This window comes from Triticum urartu, chromosome 7, assembly GCF_003073215.2.
Source record: "Triticum urartu cultivar G1812 chromosome 7, Tu2.1, whole genome shotgun sequence".
NCBI classification, from domain to species: Eukaryota; Viridiplantae; Streptophyta; class Magnoliopsida; order Poales; family Poaceae; genus Triticum; species Triticum urartu.
Window position 1 is genome coordinate 438,609,778 of NC_053028.1, and position 20,788 is coordinate 438,630,565.

General features: G+C 43.5%; 3 protein-coding genes across 4 annotated transcripts; all 3 read left to right on the plus strand.

Moving 5' to 3' along the window:
* Positions 1–2,523: 2,523 nt before the first annotated feature.
* LOC125521504 lies at positions 2,524–8,897 on the plus strand. Its single transcript, XM_048686560.1, has 16 exons — positions 2,524–3,152; positions 3,237–3,319; positions 3,888–4,044; positions 4,126–4,264; positions 4,631–4,724; positions 4,885–5,019; positions 5,142–5,242; positions 5,339–5,452; positions 5,716–5,954; positions 6,501–6,559; positions 6,636–6,821; positions 6,904–7,027; positions 7,159–7,214; positions 7,713–7,858; positions 7,986–8,156; positions 8,265–8,897. The coding sequence occupies exons 1-16, from the start codon at positions 2,878–2,880 to the stop codon at positions 8,544–8,546; spliced, it is 2,361 nt and encodes a 786-aa protein (XP_048542517.1). The 5' UTR covers positions 2,524–2,877; the 3' UTR covers positions 8,547–8,897.
* Positions 8,898–11,910: 3,013 nt separating this feature from the next.
* On the plus strand, positions 11,911–16,024 carry LOC125521743 (probable sugar phosphate/phosphate translocator At3g14410). Its single transcript, XM_048686809.1, has 8 exons — positions 11,911–12,156; positions 13,393–13,500; positions 13,648–13,682; positions 14,330–14,442; positions 14,540–14,801; positions 14,882–15,150; positions 15,374–15,556; positions 15,642–16,024. The coding sequence occupies exons 1-7, from the start codon at positions 12,001–12,003 to the stop codon at positions 15,511–15,513; spliced, it is 1,083 nt and encodes a 360-aa protein (XP_048542766.1). The 5' UTR covers positions 11,911–12,000; the 3' UTR covers positions 15,514–15,556; positions 15,642–16,024.
* Positions 16,025–16,486: 462 nt separating this feature from the next.
* LOC125521742 (rRNA (cytosine-C(5))-methyltransferase NOP2C) lies at positions 16,487–20,177 on the plus strand. Of its 2 annotated transcripts, none has more exons than XR_007289402.1 (9): positions 16,487–16,873; positions 16,980–17,127; positions 17,572–17,662; positions 18,170–18,367; positions 18,464–18,699; positions 19,066–19,197; positions 19,380–19,407; positions 19,538–19,599; positions 19,686–19,765. XR_007289402.1 is itself a non-coding variant. In XM_048686808.1 (9 exons), the coding sequence occupies exons 1-9, from the start codon at positions 16,722–16,724 to the stop codon at positions 19,811–19,813; spliced, it is 1,215 nt and encodes a 404-aa protein (XP_048542765.1). In that variant the 5' UTR covers positions 16,492–16,721; the 3' UTR covers positions 19,814–20,177. The 2 variants fall into 2 exon arrangements, 1 of the variants encoding a protein (XP_048542765.1); XM_048686808.1 differs by having other exon boundaries at positions 16,492–16,873; positions 19,340–19,407; positions 19,686–20,177.
* Positions 20,178–20,788: the final 611 nt, after the last annotated feature.

A 20,788-nucleotide genomic window follows, 5' to 3' on the forward strand; every position in this document is an offset into this window, starting at 1 on the left:
GGATTGTTGACGAATACATATCATAGAATTCCCCAACACCTTCTACCAAACCCTTGAAGAACCCCCAAGATTTGCATGTTGCTGGAAAATCAACCCGGAGTTCTCAAGATTAGTCTGGGGCGGCCTCCAGGTTTAGCTCGAACCATTTTGTTTAACATGAGTATTTTCTGGATAAACATTGGAGCTCTGGCATTGGAATTTTTGTGTGGTCCAATACGAGAACGCAACGAGCATAATTTGGGGGCCATTTCTTATGTAGGGAGGGCATTGACTTGATATGCCTCTTTACCCTTGATGACCACCTTGAGCTCCCATTCTTTTCCTCCAACCATTATTTGATTTGAATAAGAGAAAACAGAGAGGAAACAAACATTTGTGACTCGACCAAGGCAATCTTGAATCCCCTTTGACTTCTTTGTTCCACTTGTCACTATTTAGTTTCTAAGGAACCATAGATGGCCGTAGTCATCTGTAAGCTTCCGAATTTGCGAATTAGCTCCGGGAATTTTGTGAATGTTTTAGTCCCCGTCGAGGTCTACCCTTAGTGATTGAGCTCTCGAAGCTCAAGGAGGAATCTAGTCATTCATTGTGGATGTGAAACTTGTTGTCCTAGGCCTCTCCACATGAGATTAGAGCCCCCTTCCCCTACACACACATGGATTGAACTTCAGGATACATTACTTCATTTTTGTGCCTTGTGGCTACTTCATTCTCGGCTTACTTCTTGCTTAGCTCTTTACCAACTTGTTAATATTATTTATATTGCTTGCTCGTTGTATTTTGTCATATAGGTTGAAGTATCTTTGTTCGCACACGAACACGTCACTGTGTACCCTCGACGCCGGGGATGATACACCGCAGCTCACGTCGAAGGAGACCCAGCCGGAAGCGCGGTACGCGGGCACTCCGGCGGGTGCTTTTGAGGACCCGAAACCCCACACGCCCGGGAGGGACCCCGTCAGAGCGCGCGGCGGCTATGGGCTGCCCTAGGTCGACCTGATCGCCCCTAGGGCCTCGAGGTTCGCCGCCCTACAACAAGAAGAACAGACGAAGAACGAGGAAGAAGAAGAAATAGGGTTAAGGAGAAAAGATAAAAGATAAAAAGTGGTAGATGAGTTGATCGATTGTGTATTGTTCAATCGGCCGTCACCCCTTAGGTATATAAGAGGCGGCTGGACTTCCCGTGCAAGGAAAAGGCTTGGATTCACGTCCAAAATCCTAGTCAAATTCGGATCGGTTTTGTCCAAACTTTCCAAAACTGTTCGGTTTAAACTGGCTGCACCTTGCGGGTCTTTTTTGTGGTGGTAAACGACCTCGGATGGAAACGAGTCCAAAAGCAATCTTGACCGTTTCAACGAGAAGAACAACTTTCATGCTGAACGTTTTTTGATCAGACGTCATCTTGAGGGTCAAATAGCTCGTGCAAAACATCTGTTTGCTCGCGCTACCCATCAGACATGGCGTCTGGTGGGGCGTGCCATATTTCGCCTTTTGACAGGGCTGCATTCCGATAGCTTTAACTTTTTCATACAAACTCGGATTGGGATGATTTTTATATCAAAATCGATCGTTTCGACAAGGCGAAGACAATTCGTGTAGATCATTTTTTCATACGAGGTAGTATTGAGGGCGTAATCAGCCGAATAGTGTTTTTAATACAAAATCTCAGAACTTCGAACATAATTTTGGACTTAGAGATGAGACCGGATGACTATGCCCCAAATATCAAAGTTTCTCCTTTTGACGATACGGAACTTTCTCACATTAAGCACTTTTACATTTGAGGTCTTCTTAATTATGCTTTTGACTATGTTAAAATCTGGTGTCAACAATCTTGTTGCACTTTGGGGAACATACAATTTCTGAATCTATGAAATTAACTAAGAAAGTTAAGTTTAATACTTGCATATTCACCACCATAAAAAATGCCCCACGATTATAACGAGCCCTTCCACTCAACCTATACGAAGGCCGCAACACGGAGAGGTCCAATCATGCAAGCTCATTTCTAAGTGAGGTCCGTGAAGCCCCAAACTTTGGCCCACCTAAAACCAACCAACCAAATTCGTACAGAAAAAAAACTTGTCCCAAAAACATGTGTTTATTTTAATAAATTTTGAAAGTATTTCCAAAGAAACAAGTAATACATTAAAAATGATTATGTACCTAAAAACATGCGTTTCTTTTGCAGGGTCTAAAAATAACGTTCATATAGAAAATGCATTTAGTATTTAAAACTGTTCACCAGATTTATTTTTTTTAAACAAATCTTGCATTTGATAATAGTTGTTCATGTGTGCTAGAATATTTGTCAAGTAATTTTTCAAAATAAGTGTTACGTATTATTAAAAACACAAAAATAGAATTTCGCAAAAAAACACAAAAATAGAAAAAGAAGAAGGAAACACACAACAAACATAAAAGAAGAAAGAAAACCCGAAAAGAGAGAGAAAAAAAAGAAACAGAGAAAAAGTTGTCCAGAAGTTATTGGGCCAGCCCACCCTGTAGGCATCGGTCCCGGTCCTGTTCGCCGTTCCCCCATTGAGGCATCGGACTGAAGCAAACGCCGCCGCCGGCCGCTGCCTCCACGACTGGCCTAGCCGTCCGGCGCCCCGCCTCCTGCCCCCCGCCCCCACGACTCCCCCGGCGCCGTCAGCCTGCCCCGCCTCGCCAGTCGTCCACCCCTTGCTTCCCAGCCCCCGCCCCCCGTTCAGCCGTCCTAACTCTCGCACGGCCGCGGCCCGCGGCGGCGCCTGAGTCGGAACTTAGCGCCCTCCGAGCACGAGCAGCCTTGCCGTCTCGTCCATTTCTACCGGCGAGCACCGAGTGGGACGTCCTGAATAACTGAACCCCACTGCTAAACGCCATCGAGGTCTGATGGCGCAGGCTTCGGCCGCGGCGGCGCTGCGCCGCTTGCGGCGTCCCCGCGATCCATCCGCGACATTCCTCTCCTCGCTCTTACATTCTTGCTTCCTCTCATCCACCTCCGCTTGCTCTCCGGTAGCGCTGCACGGGCCGAAGCCGCTATCCGGGGCCAGCTCTTCCATCACCAGCAGTGCCTGCAGCAGCAGCACGTGCAGGTGGTTCGACTCCCACCGGCGGCAGTCTGCGGCGGCTGCGACTACGACGAGAGCCCTGCACCACGCTCCGAGGTAGAAGTTCTCGCGTCACGCGCCTCTCTAGTTTTCTCTTAGCCATTGACTGTCCTAACAAAGCCGCCCTCTTCTGTCTCGCAGCTCTGACGGCTCAAGTGAGAGTACACCCACCTCGCAGTCTCAACTCTTACATTTCATCAAATCCACATTTGGGACACTCGAAGGTAATATCACGCATTTAAATCGCAAGTCGTAACATACTGCAATATCATATCCCATGCCGTGCCATTTTGTGGAACTATATGTTCTTGTTGATAGTTTGGGTGCTCTCGTTATTGTGTCTGCCACACAGCTTTGCTGGTTATGGTGGAGAAGCATGCTCTTCTTAATTTTCATCTGCCATTTACAAACCCACAATGGGGATGGTTATTTTCAATAAATTTCGTAATGCTTGATGAAAATGATGCTCTTGAGTTTTCACTATTGTGCAAAACTCCAGGAGTCTTGTGGTATCATCATTTGTTCTTTACATCTGTGTGACAAAACTACATAGGACGAAAGCCACAAGAAGTACTGTACACAGTTACAAATAGTTTTGCAAGGATACGATTGCAGTGATTTTTTTAACTTTTTCTGAAAGATGACATGGACTTGCATGCGATACAAATGACATAACAAGGATAATTTTGGCTATTCCTAGATGTAAGTAATTAACGTAAATGTGTAATGCACGGTCCCTTTCTTCAGTTGTTATTGCTGTCTGTTAATTCTTGCTTAACTATTGTGATGCAGGAAAAAATCATTGTTGGTTGAATGCCGTGAATGGCATTTGGAAAACTTTTAATCAAGAAGGAATGTATCTTGTTCTGTTGTATCAGTCACATGAAACATTAGACGGGGACTGCAAACATTCAGCTGCTTTTAGAAAATTGAAATATCTTCATCAGAGGTAGTTGTGTAAAATCTGGCTGCTTTGTGATCTGACAAAAGTCTCAAATTTCTCTATTGTCTTATTATCTGTTCATTGTAGGTACCCGCATCTAAATGTTTTTGCTATGCAATATGGGAGTGGTATTAGTTCCTTAGCTACTCAAAGCCAAGCAGTTCGTACAATAATGGAGGAATACATTACATTTCCTATCTTGTTGTCAGACAAAGACTTTACCAATGTGAGGCAAATATCCTTGCAATTTTCCTTCCACTAGAGAAGTTCAGAAATGTTTTGTGATCATTGGCCATGCAGTTCATATATACGATGCATACACTATCTTTTTATTATGTCTTCACTGGGAGAATCCAAGTACCAGTATATTTTTCAGATACGCTATGGATATACATTGAGATGGTCCATTTTGATATCGTTAGACATGTTTAATTTATCACATTAAAGAAGCGAAACACAACTTCATACAATGGGAATACAATGCTATGCCAAGCACAATGGAATATGTGTCAAACAAATTTTGTAGATCTATATGGATTTAATTAATGCATGCTTGATTAAAACATGGTTTGTCTGTTTGATGAGTTTTCAGATGACAAATGGTGCTTGCTACTTGCTATTTGAAGGTTCTAAGGATCATATAATCTTCACAAAATTGGATGGGTACCCTGACCTCATGATCAGGGGTAAGCTCTAGACAGCATTAGCTATTTATTTTATGCTATTATTGTTAGCTTGCTTGTGCACATTTGTTGCACCTAAGATTCTCTAGAATGTTGCTTGGCAAATTGGATGCTCCTCACATGTGCTAATTTTCTAAAACCTCCTATTTGTTATTAAATGTAGGCATGGAAGGATTTAGTGCATTGAGTGCAGAACCTATTGAAAATGTTGTAGAATCAGGAGTTCCGTGGCAGAAAGAAGAGGTTGTCAAAGAGCCATATGTAGGTTCTCTCAGAAACTTGTTACTTTATCATCCAGGTACTTGGTTGATGCTTCTTCCCTCGTGCAACTTATTTTACTAAACATCAATTTTGCAGCCCAACCAGAAAATCTAAAACTGGAACTAAATACAATGTTTTGTAAAATCTAATGTTCTACAGGTGGCCTATCAGTTGATGAGGACGGTGATCGCATTTTTATCTCTGATAGTAACCACCATAGAATCATCATTAGCAACTGTGATGGGGTGATTTTAGACTGTGTAAGCATGAGTTGCTGTTTCCCTTGGGTTCTACGTTTACTCATATGGTTTGAAGGCCTGCAAATTCAGTGTAATGACTTGATATTTACTTTACAGATTGGATCCTCCCCAGGTTTTGAGGATGGTGAATTTGAATCTGCCAAGTTATTGCACCCTGCTGCATCATTTTATCATGCCGCTGAAGATTGTCTATATATAGTAGATTCGGAGGTAATTATCCATAGTGGCTTGCCTCAGTTTACTCGGTTTGACAAGTATGTCCTTTTCACTGGCTGCTGAGATTTCATACAGGTAATAGAGCTATAATAACCCATAAGGCCATAAGGTGGTTGTCACAAGTTTTAGGTGTCAATTAAAGTTTTTCTGCTGTTCCTTTGTCTTGTACATGGAAAAAATTATAACTAACCACAACAATCATGAATCGTCAATCATGTATCAAAGATTTTTTACTAGCTTTTCTTATTCTTTTGCAGAATCATGCAGTTAGAAAAGCAGATTTTGGAAGAAGGTTTCTGGAGACAGTTTATCCAGTCTTCAATAAAAAAGGAAGTGGTGTCTGGAGTTGGATTATTGATAAGCTTGGTTTGACAAAGGAAGACGCTTCAAAGAAAGATGATGCTTCAAACATTCAAGATTTCAACGCTGAACCAGTAGTGTTTCCATGGCATTTGCTCAAAATTTCCGAGGACGATTTATTAGTAGCAGATCGCAGGTATGTGCCTCTATTCATCTCCTCCATCTTGTCCTTTCGCAATATCAAATTGATTTAGTGGTGGATTTTCGTATAATGCTTCAGTTGGATGGTTTCATCGCCTGAGATCTGACTTGTCTCATGAATTGTTTTGCACTATTGTAGCTGTAATTCATTTTTGGGTTTTACATGTTGTAAATCTGCACAGCTCAACCTGATTCTCAGTTTCAGTTTGATTTTGACATTGAAGCTCAATGATATTTATGTATACCTACCTAATTGCATGCGAGAGCTATGTGCACCGGGCTGCCCTTTTCTTTTACTTACCTAATTGCATGTCATTGTGTGCTTAACTGTCAATTTGATGCATGTGTGAGAAAACATTAGATATTAGTGAAATAAAAGTGTGTTCCACTCTTCCATCAATGTCATTCGATGTATATTGCTTAATTCTATCCTATGTTCTGTTATTGTTTCGGCATACACATAAGTACTGTGGGTCAACTGTGGCTGGCTTTACTTTGGGACATTACAAACCTAATGTCTTATACTGTTGCTGCTTGCCAGCTTTGAAACATCATGGATCCTGAGCATGTCAACTGGTGAAAAAAAGAATATTGTAAGAGGTTAGTACAAATTCTTTTGTTACACATGTTGGAGTTAAATATTTACAGCTCATTGAGGAGTTAAAGTGATGCGAAGGTAGAGCTGAAGCAATGGAGTTGTGTCAGCAAATGATTGATGAGAGGCATGCTCTCCTTAAAGATATACACATCAATGGGTCATCAGGTGATAAAGGACATTCTAATCTGCTGGAGAAGATCCCTTGCAATGAACTTGTATCGTCAATTTCAAGATTCCGGAAATGCATTGTCTTCTGTGATACAGGTTGATCTATAAGCTGTTAGTGCTTTCATTTAGAGTCAGACCGTACCACAAATAATTTGAATTCCTTTTCTTTGTCTTGAAGATGGTCAAAGGGTTCAGAAGCATGACTTGGATACCAAAGAAACCTCGAATATTCATTTTACAAATGTTGGGGTTCTTGGGTTACCATATTGGTTTGTTTGCCGTCTTGAGAAAGTATCTACCTGGTGAGCTTTTGGTTCTCCATTTATCTTCATCATTTTTGCAGTGAGCATAGAAATTTATCTGCTGCTGACAAAAGTTTGCGTGCTGCATGGATTCATTATTCCTTTCTCACTGTTTTGCAATGAATTGGCAGGGGACATTCAGCTGGACAATTTCAAGATCACAACCGGAAAGTAAATGTGCTCCCTGGTAATTTAACAGAAGCTGTTTTGTCATGATAGTAGTTTTTGCATCTGTGCCATATATGACCATGGGTGACTTCCCCTGCAATTTTGAAGCCTTTAATTGAAAATTATAGCTTAGTTTGATGCACGACACTACTGTTTCCCCCACTTTTGGCTCTGGGTAACTATGATACTGTGTGGTCTTCAATACTGCAGCACATAAAACTTATTACCGCCGAAGAAGGGTATCAATTTTTATATTCATTACCTCTGCTTTCCATATTCCTTGTAACTAGCTGTGCCTTCAGTTTCAAATGATTTTGAGTTGACAGCACAGGTTAAAAAAGGAGTGTCGAATCCTGTAGTGCATCTGCACAATACTTAAGCTCCAAATTTGAAATTAACTTTACGGTTCAGATAACCATGTGGATTACTGAAGTGAGTCCGTTAATAAATTGAAGGGGCACTGCCATATGAGATTCGGTTTAAGATAGCTGTTTAACTGGTGGATTCAACTTAACAGGAAGATGCAACATCAAGGTCTCTGTAGACATCCCAGTTGATACTGAGCTTGCCACACCTTTGGTTGAGAGCTGTATTTGGCGCCAAGTAAGGGGATCTGGTGCTGAGATTTCTGAATCTGACGCACAAGACACAACATCTGAGAAGGTAAAGCACTTCTTGTCCGGTTCGCAACATCTTTATGCATTGTGAATTTTGAGTATCGAAGTTACTTCAAACCTAGTTGGCGATATGCTAGCTCTCGAGTCTGAATTGCTAATGCACATGCTATCAGGTTGGTATAGCACAGCAATGGTATGATGAAATAGACAACCTAGCGTTTTCTGAAGCTGCTGAGGAACCTGCTGTGCACAAAGGTGATGATAAACCCGCAGATGAAAGTCACCAAGACCAGAAAAGCGTGCATTTCACCTGTGCAGTTAACGTCAGCCCTGGGACATGCGAGGTGCGATTCTTCCCTCTCTTAAAAACAAGACAATCTTCCTGTGTTATATGGAGCGAAATCACTTGAAAGAAAGAATCAAAGACCATGACACTGTTATTGCTCCTGCAGCTGGTGGCCTCTGCTGCATTGTACCTAAAGGTCGACCGAACGAAAGCGGACCATGAGGACCAGAAAGCAGTGATCAAGAGGATCCTCCAGTGCCAGGGGCATGAGGAGCACGTGGGTGTCGAGCTCCTGACGGAGAATCACATAGACGCGAGGGATCTAGTCATCATGAAGCCGGTTCATCTCAGGCTGAGAATGGAGTGCACCGATCACCCTGCTGGAACCACCAACAAGGAGACCATCAGCACCGAGTCCAGTCTCGAGATCAGCATCACTTTAGAGTAGCCATTTCAATTCCATTCAGGACTCAGTGCACACTACATGCGTAGGGTAGAATGATTTGTTCGTAAGCGACCTAATCCTGGGTATTTTGTCACTAGACAAAGATGTTCAACCCATTTCAGGCAGTCTTTTAGTTGCCCTGTCTTCAGAAACACATGGCTTGGAGATGAACAGAGCTTCAGACATAGCGAGGATTAATGAAACATTGCAGATACTTGTCTGAGAATCGAGGAGGTCCTCTTATTCAAGGGATTTTCAAAGAAATTTTGGATGATTTTATCCGTGGTATTTTTTAAAATTAAGACACATGGGTTGTTTGATTCACATAATTTCGATCCATATGATTTTTCCTAAGATATTAATTTGAACTATATCTGGTAGGAATTTTTTTCATTGACTAGATAATTGTCTGTGTGTTGCAATGGGGTATAAATATTGAGAAATGTTAACTAGCGAATGTTCGCTGGAGGGAGGTCCAGCCTGCACAACCATGTGATGGGAATCAAACGGATGGCATTTGAAAAAAAATGTGTTTGCTGGCAAATTTATCTGTACACACGGCAAGTTTTCCTATTTGCCACGGCAAGTCCTTAAGAGCATCTACAACCGGACCTCCCATACTCGTCTCAAACATTTGGGCGGGCTGCCCGGCCATTGCTTAGATGATTTTCGGCCACCCAACCGGGCTCCTCACATCTACCCCAAACGCCTGGGCTGACCGGCACTCTTCATACCCGGTCCATATCTAGGGCGGATATGAGGATACCCGGACGCGGGCTTCACATCAGACTGACCGTAATGGCCCATGCGGTCACACAAATAGACCGTTGGTCCGATGAGCGCCTCCTTCGTTCCATGCTGTGTGGCGCCGCTCTGGCATGTCGCCCGAGGGAGCAAGGTCGTCTATTTTAGCCGGACGACGGCGCCCAACCCTACCTCGCACCATTTCTTCCCCTTTCTTCTCTTCGTCGCCGCTACTTTCAATCTGTTTGCCGCTAGCGATGCCGAGGCCCCGGATCACCACCTATGCCACACTCACTCCGGAGCGGCGGCTGCGGCTGCTGGAGGAGATTCGGGCCAGGTGTGCTAATCGTTTCGTTGTCCGACTGCCTTCGGATTCACCGGAGGAGGGGTAACAGTTGCCCGAGGAGGAGCCAGCTGCGCGCTTCACCATAGAGGAGTCCATTGTGAGGGTCAACTAGCGCTTCATCCGACAGCAGAGAGCGGAGATCCACGAGCTCTTCGCCTAGTTTGTCTGACGACGAGCCGGAGTTGCCGCGGTTGCCCATCTACCCTGAGCCGGGCACGAAGATCATGGACATCTTCGACAATGAGTAGATAAAATACCTACCTAGTACGCATGTTTTAATCTGCATGTCTTGTATGGATTTGAGGTTTCAAATTGAGGTACAGGAATGCAGTAGATGTTTTTTGTGTGATGTCCGGTCACTGTCCGCGGATCCGTCCGAGCGCGTCCGCGGGCGTTTGAAAGTAGATTTTGATACTTGTGATTGTAGATGCTCTAACAAATGCATGTCATTTTTAGTTGTTTTCACATGGCAACTTGAGTGTTCGTTGGCAATTTTACTCGTAGTGAACGTTCCTCAAACATTATGGTCACAAATATTCTAATTCGTTAGCCCGTGATTTACTTATGCATATTAATATGATTTTATAAATAAATATTTATCAAATGCTACCTGTAATTACCTACCTAAATAATTTTTAAGATTTTTTTTAATAATCACTTATTTGGAAAGAACTTATGACTTATACCGAATAAAAATAGTTTTATTTAGTAAGTCAATGAAATATGAGACAATTAAGATGTAAAAGGATAGAGATAATAGAAAAAAATAAAATGAAGAGAGGGGGGGGGGGCAGTAAGGTTGGATTAAGCGTTTTGCATCACATAAATGAAAAATATTACATTTGTTTTAAGTAGTAGAGATAAAGATTCCAACTTTTTTAAAGAAAAAAATTGAATCCATTTTCTTTTTATAAAGAGGATTAACTCCGGCCTTTGCATCGAGCGATGCACTCAGTCATCTTTATTGCATTATTCAACAAGATCTTACAAAATAAATATATAGATCGTCCCAAAGCCACCTTTTTGGCGAAAATTATCGCCCTACTTACAAGATTGATGATGTGCCTTTATCGTGCGCCACACGCTCCAAGAAATCTGATGGCCTCACCAAGCCGTCCGTCGGCTAGCCAGGAGCATCAACCGGTCCAGTAGATCCTCAGCATGAACCGCATGCGCATGCTGTAGAATCCGTTGTTGCCTTCTTCATAGTCTCATCTTCAGGAGCAATTAATGCAATGATCTTGCCAGACCCTTCTGCCGTCGACGCCACCACGACGCCGAATAGCGCCTACCTTCTGCACGCGTCCATCGACCGGTATCTAGCTTCGAGACTCCGCTGCACCTTGCCGCCATGACTCGTCGTCAATACTGTAGATGGCACGCCGTTCCACCTTGGTCACCGCATGAGAAGCAGAGACCTGCGCCTAGCCACCACCCCAAACACTTGTCCGTCTAGTTGGTGTACACCCCTAAAGATGATGCCCCATGGGGTGACAACGCAGGAACTTCGTCATCATCTGATCCGGAAAGACCGAATCTGAGGTTTCCTCCGGGGCACACACAGAACGCGAATTGCCCCACAACGACTCCAACGAGGTAAAGACCCATGCGGGTGTCGCCATTGACGGTTCTGGCCGAGGCCGAACCAAGCATTAGCTGGCAAATTCGTACCCATCCCCGGCTGGACCACCAGATCAAACTCCTCCATCATCGAGCACGCCCATGGCTGACGTCTGCCGCCAGAAAATCGCATGACTAGAGCCGCACCGCAACCCGGAACTACCAGCCCGCCCATAGACCGCGGAGGGGCCATCAGCGATGCACCGCCGACGCCGGACGACACACACGTCAAGGACACCCGCACAGATCTCCACTACAACCGCATCCCGGAGCTGCGATGGAGGAAGGCCCCGCCGCCGCCATCATCCCCTCTCTGGGAAAGCCCAGCGGAGCTCCGGCGGCGGCGAGGGAAGGCCGTTTTCGATGTCCAAATAATCCAAATTTGGCACTTGTAGTAAAAATTGCCGATCCTGTGTGTCCTGATATCTGGCAGGCTCCGCCTAAAATTTGACCTCCGAAATCATCTTTCGTTTTCGTTTGACTCGCCCAAGTTCTGACTTCGCCTGGCCAAACCTTTTGATATCGTTAAAGACACTGACTGGTGGGCCCCAGATCGTGCACGGCGCGTAGGCCTGCCCGCGCGCAAACGGGGGCCGGTCTGAACCACGTGCGAATCGCGAGGCACTCTCCTTTTGTTTTGTTTTTAAGTCCACCACCGTCGCAAAACCGCAAAACGGCTCGAGACGCACTCGCCCCGACCGACGGCGAGACAGACTCTCCGTCTCCATTCCCCCACAGCAGCCAGCCATGGAGAGAAATGGCGGGAAGCAGCAGCAGCAGCAGCCGGAGACGGCGGCGCCGGCGCCGGCGCCGAGGAAGGGCGCGTGGCGGGACGGCGCCGTCACCTACTTCCACCTCCTCTTCTACATCGCCATCTCCGGCGGCCAGATCTTCTTCAACAAGGCAAGCCCCTCTCATCCTCCTCGCCCCGCGTCTCCGGCCCACCGCCCCGCGATCCTGCCAGCCGCGGCAAGTTTCGTCGCTGCGGTTGCTCATTCCTGGTTGCGCGACACGGATGCGGTCTCTCTCGCGTCTGGCCTGGCCGCGTCAGGCGACTCCGCGCCGTCCTGGGTTTCTAGGGTTTTAGCGTGCAGTCCACCGCAAATTCGTAGGCTGATCCGATTGCTGCTCTCCCCTTGCGATGGAGACGAGACGGATGTGTTTCCAGTTTCTGGCGCTGGATTCGAATGCGTGCGAGTCAGGGGGGCTTTTGTGATGGATCGGATCTCTGTCTCTGCTGCAGCGTAAGCGTTTTCAGTTTAAAGAGGGTGTGATTGTAAACGCACAGGGAGGCGATTTTGAGCTTCGGCTGTTCTCATACTTGCGATATCAAGCGTTGATCCCATAATTCATCAAAATGAGTCTCATTCGTGACTACTATCAGTTTTCTAAAGCCGATCGCCCACCTGAATAGCCAGATTATGTCCAAAATTCGTGGGCGTTTGGGTACATTTTTCTGCCTCTGACTCCAGTAGCTTGAGATCTGGGAATAGTCCGTTGCTTGCTTGGGTTGTTCACTCAACTTGGACCCCTTTTTCATGAGAAGGGTTGACCCAGGTTCTCTTGTCATAACTCATATCCCTTCCATAACAAGTAACTGGACTCCCTTTTGCTATTACTATATTGTTAGTTTAGTTTGGTACACCGATACGTGAGGCTCATGGAGGTCTTTTGCACCAAGTTCCATTAGCTTTAAGTGGAACCTCATATAAATCAATTCATTGACACTTCTCAAGATGCCTATCTTTTTGGACCAACTGGATAACATCTTCTTCCACTATAATGATTCATGGAAATTGAGCAATAAGCACTATCTTTTGTTCTATTCTCTCTCCTTATTTCTTTGGCCCAACTCAATACTAACAAGATTAACAACACTCCAAGAGATTGTGGTGCAAATAGAAATAGTGATGCTGACATTTCTGTATGTACAAATTCAAGTGTAAACATCGATAACCCTTGCTTCAGAAGATTGAAAACCCACTTTGTAACACACTTCTATTTGGGATGATTAGTTCTGGAGTGCTTTCATAATTTCATTCATGTGGTTAGAAGTACTGATGGATTCTTTTTCTGTGGCAAATATCCTTTCATATTTTTTGTAACATTGTTAAGTACTTTGTTTGTCCTGATTTGCAGTGGGTGCTATCCTCAAAAGAGATCAACTTCCCCTATCCAGTGGCACTAACTTTGCTACATATGCTCTTCTCATCTGTAGTATGCTTTGCTGCTACAAAGATTTTCAAGGTACCTAGCATCAAATTTTTACATGGTTGCTGTATCTATCTCTAATCTGTGTAATAACTAAGACTTCATACTGTTTGGAATTCAAGTTACTTGAAGTTCAAGAAATCCGTAATCTTACTATTTTTTTACTTTGATAATATTTTATAGGTCATAAAGATTGATGAAGGAATGACTACAGATGTGTGAGTCTTGGATAATACAAAATTCATAAGGCTGTATTGTAGTTTCTTACTCTCTCAATTGTTCTCTGTCAGTATATTATGTTCCATGACGTATCACCTCATGATTAAGACATCCATAATGCCTGTCTCTCCATGCATGAACCGATATGAATAATTTGTGAATTTTCCATAACATTAGCATATTCTAGCATGTTCGTAAGATGCTGCACAAACACCACCCCTTCATTTTAAATAATGAGGTTGGTTTTCATCAGACTATATGTGGATAGCAAGTACAGTAACAGGGGGCTCTGCTGTTTGTTGTGTAAGTACATTAGCCTGCTTTAGCTGTCAGGATTAGTGAGCGAGTTTTACCATATTGTTAAGATTAAATGCCAAGTCAGGCTTAGAAGTCTAGCATGATGGTCATCGGTAGATATTTACGTTAATTAAATTTGCATCTGGCACACACTAAGAAGCTCTGCATTATTCCTGTCATAAGTCAATACTCGATACCACTCTTCGTGAGAAGAAATATGCTGGTCTTTTTCTGAAGCACGGACCTGCAGCCGTTATTGCTTTCCCATCCTGTATTAGATTCTTTGTTCAATTCATAATAAAGTACTGGGACTGTATTATTTCTCTAACTAGCTCACCTGAAATTTCAGATACGTGAGTTCAGTCATTCCAATTGGAGCAATGTTTGCAATGACACTTTGGCTAGGGAACAGTGCATACCTCTACATATCTGTTGCATTTGCACAGATGTTGAAGGCAATAAGTATGTGCACTCTCTGTTTTTAGATTGAGAAGGTAAAGCGTAGGTTGTAATCAGTTTTGGAACTGATGTTAATATACTCTTTGCTTGAGCATTACAGTGCCTGTAGCCGTGTTTCTCCTTGGAACAGCATTTGGCCTTGAAGAAATGAACTGTAAAATGCTTGCTATCATGTCTATCATCAGCGTGGGAGTTATTGTGGCCTCTGTTGGTGAAATTACAATCAGCTGGGTTGGAGTGGTGTATCAGATGGGTGGAGTTGTAGCGGAAGCCCTTAGACTTATCTTTATCGAGATATTTTTGAAGAAGAAGGGTGTTAGACTGAACTTGATATCCATGATGTACTATGTTAGCCCTTGCAGGTATCTTGTCCACCAGCTCCCCAGATTAATTCTTGAACCTACTGTTTGTTCTCGTAATTTAATCTGTGATTTTCCTGCAGTGCCTTTTGCCTGTTCATTCCCTGGTTGTTCTTAGAGAAGCCAAAGATGGATGCAAGTATTTCATGGAACTTCCCACCAATTACATTGTTCTTAAACTGCATGTGCACATTCGTACTTAATCTGTCAGTTTTCCTTGTCATCTCCCGGACAAGTGCACTGACAGCTCGTGTTACTGGAGTTGTGAGAGATTGGAGTGTGGTGCTGCTGTCAGCTGCTATTTTTGCTGATACAAAGCTTACCTTCATAAACATAGTTGGCTATGCCATAGGTATTCAACTGATTAATCTCGTAATCTGACTTATTTAACTTCATAATTTCTGTGATATCTTTGGGCACATTTTTGGCTAAAGAATTACCTGCACCTGATATTTTCTGGATTATATTTTTTTTTGAATACTTTAGGTTTGAGCCATTTTTTTGAACATTTTTTTTTCAAAGAACTGCATTTAGAAGTGGATTAGATGGTGACTCCATTTTTCTGCAATGTACAGCCATAGTAGGTGTTGTTGCATATAACAATCATAAGCTTAAACCCCAAGCGAACCAGCAGCAGGGCGCTGACAGCAAAGTCAGCCCAGGAAGCCCTCTACATGTTGAGATACCATTGAACTCTACAAAAGAATCTTCATAACACCGAAGGTAGTGAGATCTTGGACAGAATTTTTTGGGGGAAGGTAATATAAATTCGAAAACTTTCTAATTCATGCACCTGTCATGCATGGAACATACTGACGGTTGGTGCATTTACTGTTGATGCAGGAGAATTGAGCTCTTGATTTTGCTACGAGTTGGCCAGCTCTCCATGGATACATTCTTCCTACAAATCAACAGGAAGACCGGAAATTTTGTACAATGATATGTAAGATACGATAGCATACTGATTTGTATTATTGTTGCCCGGAGCAGGGCGGGCACATCATAAAGGTCAATTAGGTTGTGTAGATGTGTTTGTTGTCTTTAAGGTGCTGTAGAAATCCATCAGGTGCTCCCAAAGATGCAACCTGGTTCTGTTGGTATACTTCGTTACTTTGGAGGGTCCTGCCAACAAGATGGACCTGTCTGAATGCACATTGTACTTCAAACATAAAAGAATACCATTACTTCAAATATAAAAGAATACCATATGTGAACTTTTTTTTTTAGCTTGCACGTTTTCCATGTCCGTTTATTGGCTCAGGAAGCTATTCCGTTTTAAAGATCCATATGATATGTGGAATGTTCTTATGAAGTTGTTAAGATCCTGTTTCGAAGGCGGATATATTTCTTGGCTCGCGAGGAAATTGAACTGTTCCCTGTAAAGTTCAGGTGAAATTCTTGCCTCCAGACAGGGCCTATGTGGTGGTGGTGTTACTTGTGCCGGGAAGTTGGTGGAGATGTACTTGCCCGCCAGGCACACATGATGTGTTCATGCAGAAATTTTGGCCATATGTTTCTCCTCAGCAGGAATTGTTTGCGTTGCCTCTGGTGTGTGCTGCTCAAGATAATTCAAGCAATCTGATTTGTCTCTTCTTTTTTGAGAAATATCGTGCTTTATTGATCAAGAGACAGTGCGGCGACATTCGACAAACGAATTTATACATGACTAAACCAGCGAAACGGACTCTCTGGTTTGTTTGAGTCCAGTGTGCTTTGCGAGCGTCTGATCTGAAACATAGGGCCCAGATCAACCAAGTTCCACACCGTGTGTTGCGCCCCGAGTCCAGTCCTCCCCGGCGCCGCCGCCTCTGCGTGCTTTGGGCGGGAGGCCGCCGCCACCATCGTGGGCGTCGCGACCACTGCCGGAGACCTCGCACCCCTTCGGACCCGAGGAGGAGTCCAGGGTCTTTACTCTGGAGAGCGATGGATTCTTCAGAAATTCCGCCCTCTGACCGCAGAGAAGAGCAGCCGCCGGCGTCGCTGCCGCTGCCGGCGGCCTTTCTCGAGTTCCTCGGCGAGAACGGCCTGGACCCCGCGCTATACTCCAAGGCGGACACCATCCCGCGCTACATCAGGTGAGGCAAGCCTTGACTGACACTCGCCAAGGCTACCATCCACCGGCAATTCGTCACATGAAAGGGTGCGAATGAGAGTAGCCTGACTTGTTTCTGAAATCCCTAGGTTAAAACCAGGCACGGAGCCCATGGTGGTGACAGAGATCGAAAGCGAGCTCAAGTGTGATCTCATGAAGGTGTCGTGGCTGCCGGACTTCTATGCGATCCCGCCTGAAATTCAGATTGCTGGATCCATGGCTTATCAGCAAGGGAAGGTGAGGAGAAACTTTTGTCATGATTGTTTTGAAGCTGACCCATGTTGCTCAGCCTAGTCTACTTGTATGCGGCTATATGATGTTAGTGTGCATGTTATTAGATTTTTGTCAAGTGTTCTCTGAGGCAATTTATTTATCCTAGATAGCAATCGAATAACATTATGTTTTATTGTTTATTAAGAGACCAAATGCCTCGAGCCGGTAACAGTTTGGTGATGCTATCATGGTACAAGTTAAACTGAAGCTGTTCAATCTCATGGCACTTTTGTGGTTGTCACCTGATTTGTAACGGATTCTCTCATCAAGCCAAAGTGACACACTTGTTGTTAATTGTAGGAGAAGCTGAAATTTCCCAGTAAAAAGTACCGTGTTGTCATGTTCTTATCATGCACTCTTCTGTGCGTGACATTTTGCTTCACCTAGGCATCTTTAAAAACATTTCAGATCTATGGGATTGATGCAGCTTCTGGAGCTGCCATCTTAGCACTCGATGTTCAACCAGGAGACCATGTTCTTGACCTCTGTGCTGCACCAGGTAACTGTTTTTAATATACTTCAAGTACACACTGGACCAATGTTTTCTTAGAGACAATGTCTACCCTACAATCATAAACGAGCACCCCTACCGAATATTTGTGTGGGCGACATGTATTCACCAATATGGCAAGACCTAGTTTTCTCAAGGGCATAAAAACATGGAAAGCCTTTCCTGATTGTTGATCTTTAGATATCATACAAAAATACAGTTTCAAGTATGGCAGGTATGTTGCATCTAGGAGAGTGGGGTTTTACATTCCTGTGGTTTGATGGACCGGTTCGGTGTCTAGTTTGGTTCATATGTTGAATTTTATTCTCCGACATGTCCAATATAGTAGTGTTAGTTCAACACATATTTCCCCATCCTTGTGATGATGTTGTTTAGAAACTTGTGATGATGATGTTGTTTAGTTTGCTATGGATCCCGTAGCTTGTGTTAGACCTCTGCTATCTGTTGGATTTTTATTCAGAGATATACTAACCTTTCATCTATATGACATGCAAGGTGCAAAGCTTTGCATGCTTGCAGATATGCTTGGTAGCACAGGTTCTTTGACTGGTGTTGATGTTGCAAAGCACCGTCTTGCAGCCTGTCGTACGATGTTGCAGAAGTATTCTCTTGGAGATCGTAGTCGACTCTTTGTTGCTGATGGGACTTCATTTTCCATATTGCCTGTGAACTCCAATCTGGGGAGCATGGAAGGTATATTCATCAGAAGAATCCAGTCCCGTTTTTGCTTTACTTCTTCTGTATGTATGTATGATTTAGCTTGTCTTGAGTTCATGCTCTTTGTCACAGCTTTTGTTGGAATTGAGGATAATGGAAGCATATTCTCAGAATGGACTTCAAAGAGATCATGGAAAGACAGACAGAAGTCTAAAAAGGCAAAAGCAGCCGGTTCACCTCATCCACCATCAACTTCCGAACCTGAACTGATATACTATGGCAAAGATTCAGGATTAGTTGGATTGCAAAAACGTTATGTTCTTCGTCCATCAACTGATGCTGCTGCCTGTACATCTGGGTATGATAAGGTATTCCTTTGCTTGTGTTATTTTGTAAACTGCTAATGTTATCGTTACTGAACTACACAAGTACTCTGTGACTTTGATTAGTAAAAAGAAGAAGTGGAAATATGCATGATCTACTTTGGTGCCATTGATTTTTTTTAAGCCATCTCAGCTGACTCCACATGTAGTTGCAAATCAGACTGTCAATTAGCTCTAAAAAGTGTACCTTTCTCTCATTCTGTTGAGGGAACACTTTTCATCTTCTGAAAGAGTGCTGAAGCACTTCTATATAGAACACACACAGCTTATTTTACTGGTTGGAATATTCTATTGCAACTTATTCGGCTACTTGTAACATCTCCTTTGTTCCTTTGGATGAAATACATGCAGGTCCTAGTGGATGCAGAGTGTACTCACGATGGATCGATAAAACACATTCAGAAGTTTGAGTTCTGGGGATGGAAAACATTAGACCGCCGTGTACTCAACGTAGAAAGAACTGGCAACCTACTTCAACTTCAGGTACTACTTCTGTTCTTGATGTTAGCTTGAATGGCACTTCATCGAGCAATCTATATATCTTAAATCTAACCCCACAATTAGCTACATGAGAATCTTATGTTTGATGTTTACTGAATTTTGATGATCTTCCTTTCGTATGCAGTTAGGGCTTCTCACAAATGGTTTTAAATTATTGAAAACAGGTGGATCACTTGTCTATAGTACTTGCAGGTGCGTAATCTCTTCACATGCAAATCTAATCCTCAATCGCGTCTCAGTAGTCTAGCCTTTACCGTGCTTAGAATTTCGGTACAATTTATAGTTCATACCGTCGCATGACTAACAGTTTGTCTTGGAATAGCTTGACTGTTGCACAAAACGAGAATGTGGTTCAGCAATTCCTTTCAAAACATCCTTCAGCAGGTACAAACGTCCTGCTACCTGCCTTCATCTAATATATATGTTGATTATCACTTCTATAAAAGGATTGTTGGTTTTGCAACCTGCAGAGCTGCTAAAGATCGATCCAGCTGATAGCTGGCCCTGCAGAAGCGGTGGCATCCAGAAAACCTTGCGGTTCGATCCCGCGACGTCACAAACTAGTGGACTTTTCATCGCCAAGTTCATCAAGTTGTGATGTTCTTTATGAGATACTCACAACTTCGTATAAGTTAATTTCATATGAAACCAGGTTGTTGTGAGTAAATTTTGCTAGGTTTTACTCTAGTTCTTTAACAACAGGTGGTCGGAGTCTGCTTGTTTATGTACTCAAGTTTTAAGTAGGCTTCTTGGTAAAATTAGCCTCCTTGGCTTTAGGTGTGTAGAAAGGGTTGTTGGAAAACACTCCCATCTATTCTCAAAAACATAAAAATCCCTGAGTCACAAATACTCCCTCCGCAAAAACGTCTTGTATTATGGGAGGGAGTATAAGATGTTCTAACCTTTTTGTGAATCAGATGTATAGACATGTTTTAGTGTGTTTGTTCGCTCATTTCAGTCCTTATGTAGTGATCTAAATGCTCTTATATTTCTTTATGAAGGTTGTACAAAACATTTTATATATGTGGCATGCACAAAAATATGTTTGCACTACCACAGAATACAGCAATTACTATGCGTCCGCAGCTGTCGGCAAGGCCCTGAGGTGTCTCACGCCTACGCAGCACTCGGTGGGCGGCGCGGCCTCCTTGCTGGTCACGTACCTGACTCAAGGGTGCAGGTTAGCGTCCACGTCGCCGCAGATCGCAGCCGCTGCCCTTCATCTTTCTATAGCCACCGCTTGCTCGTGTTTTCTCCTTCTCGCTAGACCAGGAGCTCGTGATCATGGAGCTCTAGTGGTTTGTGCATTTTATGGCGTGGGAGTACATAGTGATCGATGCGAAGAATGGACGAGATGGTTACAACAATATGGCAGCAAATCCGTTTCCAAAGAAAGAAAGAAATGTCAGCAAATGATGCTATGGATGAAGCTCACAACAGCTTCTGCAACAGAAGATGATTATTTCTTAGCCTGCAGCAACCATTTTGTCATGGTTGCCCGCCACATGCCCACATATATATCTACTCAATAGTTGAGTACACCATGCATCCATCTAGTCAGTGGCGGAGACAG

What these genes read in the sequence shown, in the direction of transcription:
- LOC125521743 (XM_048686809.1), top strand. Translation starts at nt 12,001, where the DNA reads ATGGAGAGAAATGGCGGGAAGCAGCAGCAGCAGCAGCCGGAGACGGCG. An exon ending in GCCAGATCTTCTTCAACAAG is followed by an intron (nt 12,157 to 13,392) that starts GCAAGCCCCTCT and finishes CCTGATTTGCAG; the next exon opens with TGGGTGCTATCCTCAAAAGA. An exon ending in TACTATGTTAGCCCTTGCAG is followed by an intron (nt 14,802 to 14,881) that starts GTATCTTGTCCA and finishes ATTTTCCTGCAG; the next exon opens with TGCCTTTTGCCTGTTCATTC.
- LOC125521742 (XM_048686808.1), top strand. Translation starts at nt 16,722, where the DNA reads ATGGATTCTTCAGAAATTCCGCCCTCTGACCGCAGAGAAGAGCAGCCG. An exon ending in GCAACCTACTTCAACTTCAG is followed by an intron (nt 19,198 to 19,339) that starts GTACTACTTCTG and finishes TTTCGTATGCAG; the next exon opens with TTAGGGCTTCTCACAAATGG. An exon ending in TTCAAAACATCCTTCAGCAG is followed by an intron (nt 19,600 to 19,685) that starts GTACAAACGTCC and finishes TGCAACCTGCAG; the next exon opens with AGCTGCTAAAGATCGATCCA.
- LOC125521504 (XM_048686560.1), top strand. Translation starts at nt 2,878, where the DNA reads ATGGCGCAGGCTTCGGCCGCGGCGGCGCTGCGCCGCTTGCGGCGTCCC. An exon ending in TTGAAATATCTTCATCAGAG is followed by an intron (nt 4,045 to 4,125) that starts GTAGTTGTGTAA and finishes TGTTCATTGTAG; the next exon opens with GTACCCGCATCTAAATGTTT. An exon ending in CTTGTTACTTTATCATCCAG is followed by an intron (nt 5,020 to 5,141) that starts GTACTTGGTTGA and finishes AATGTTCTACAG; the next exon opens with GTGGCCTATCAGTTGATGAG.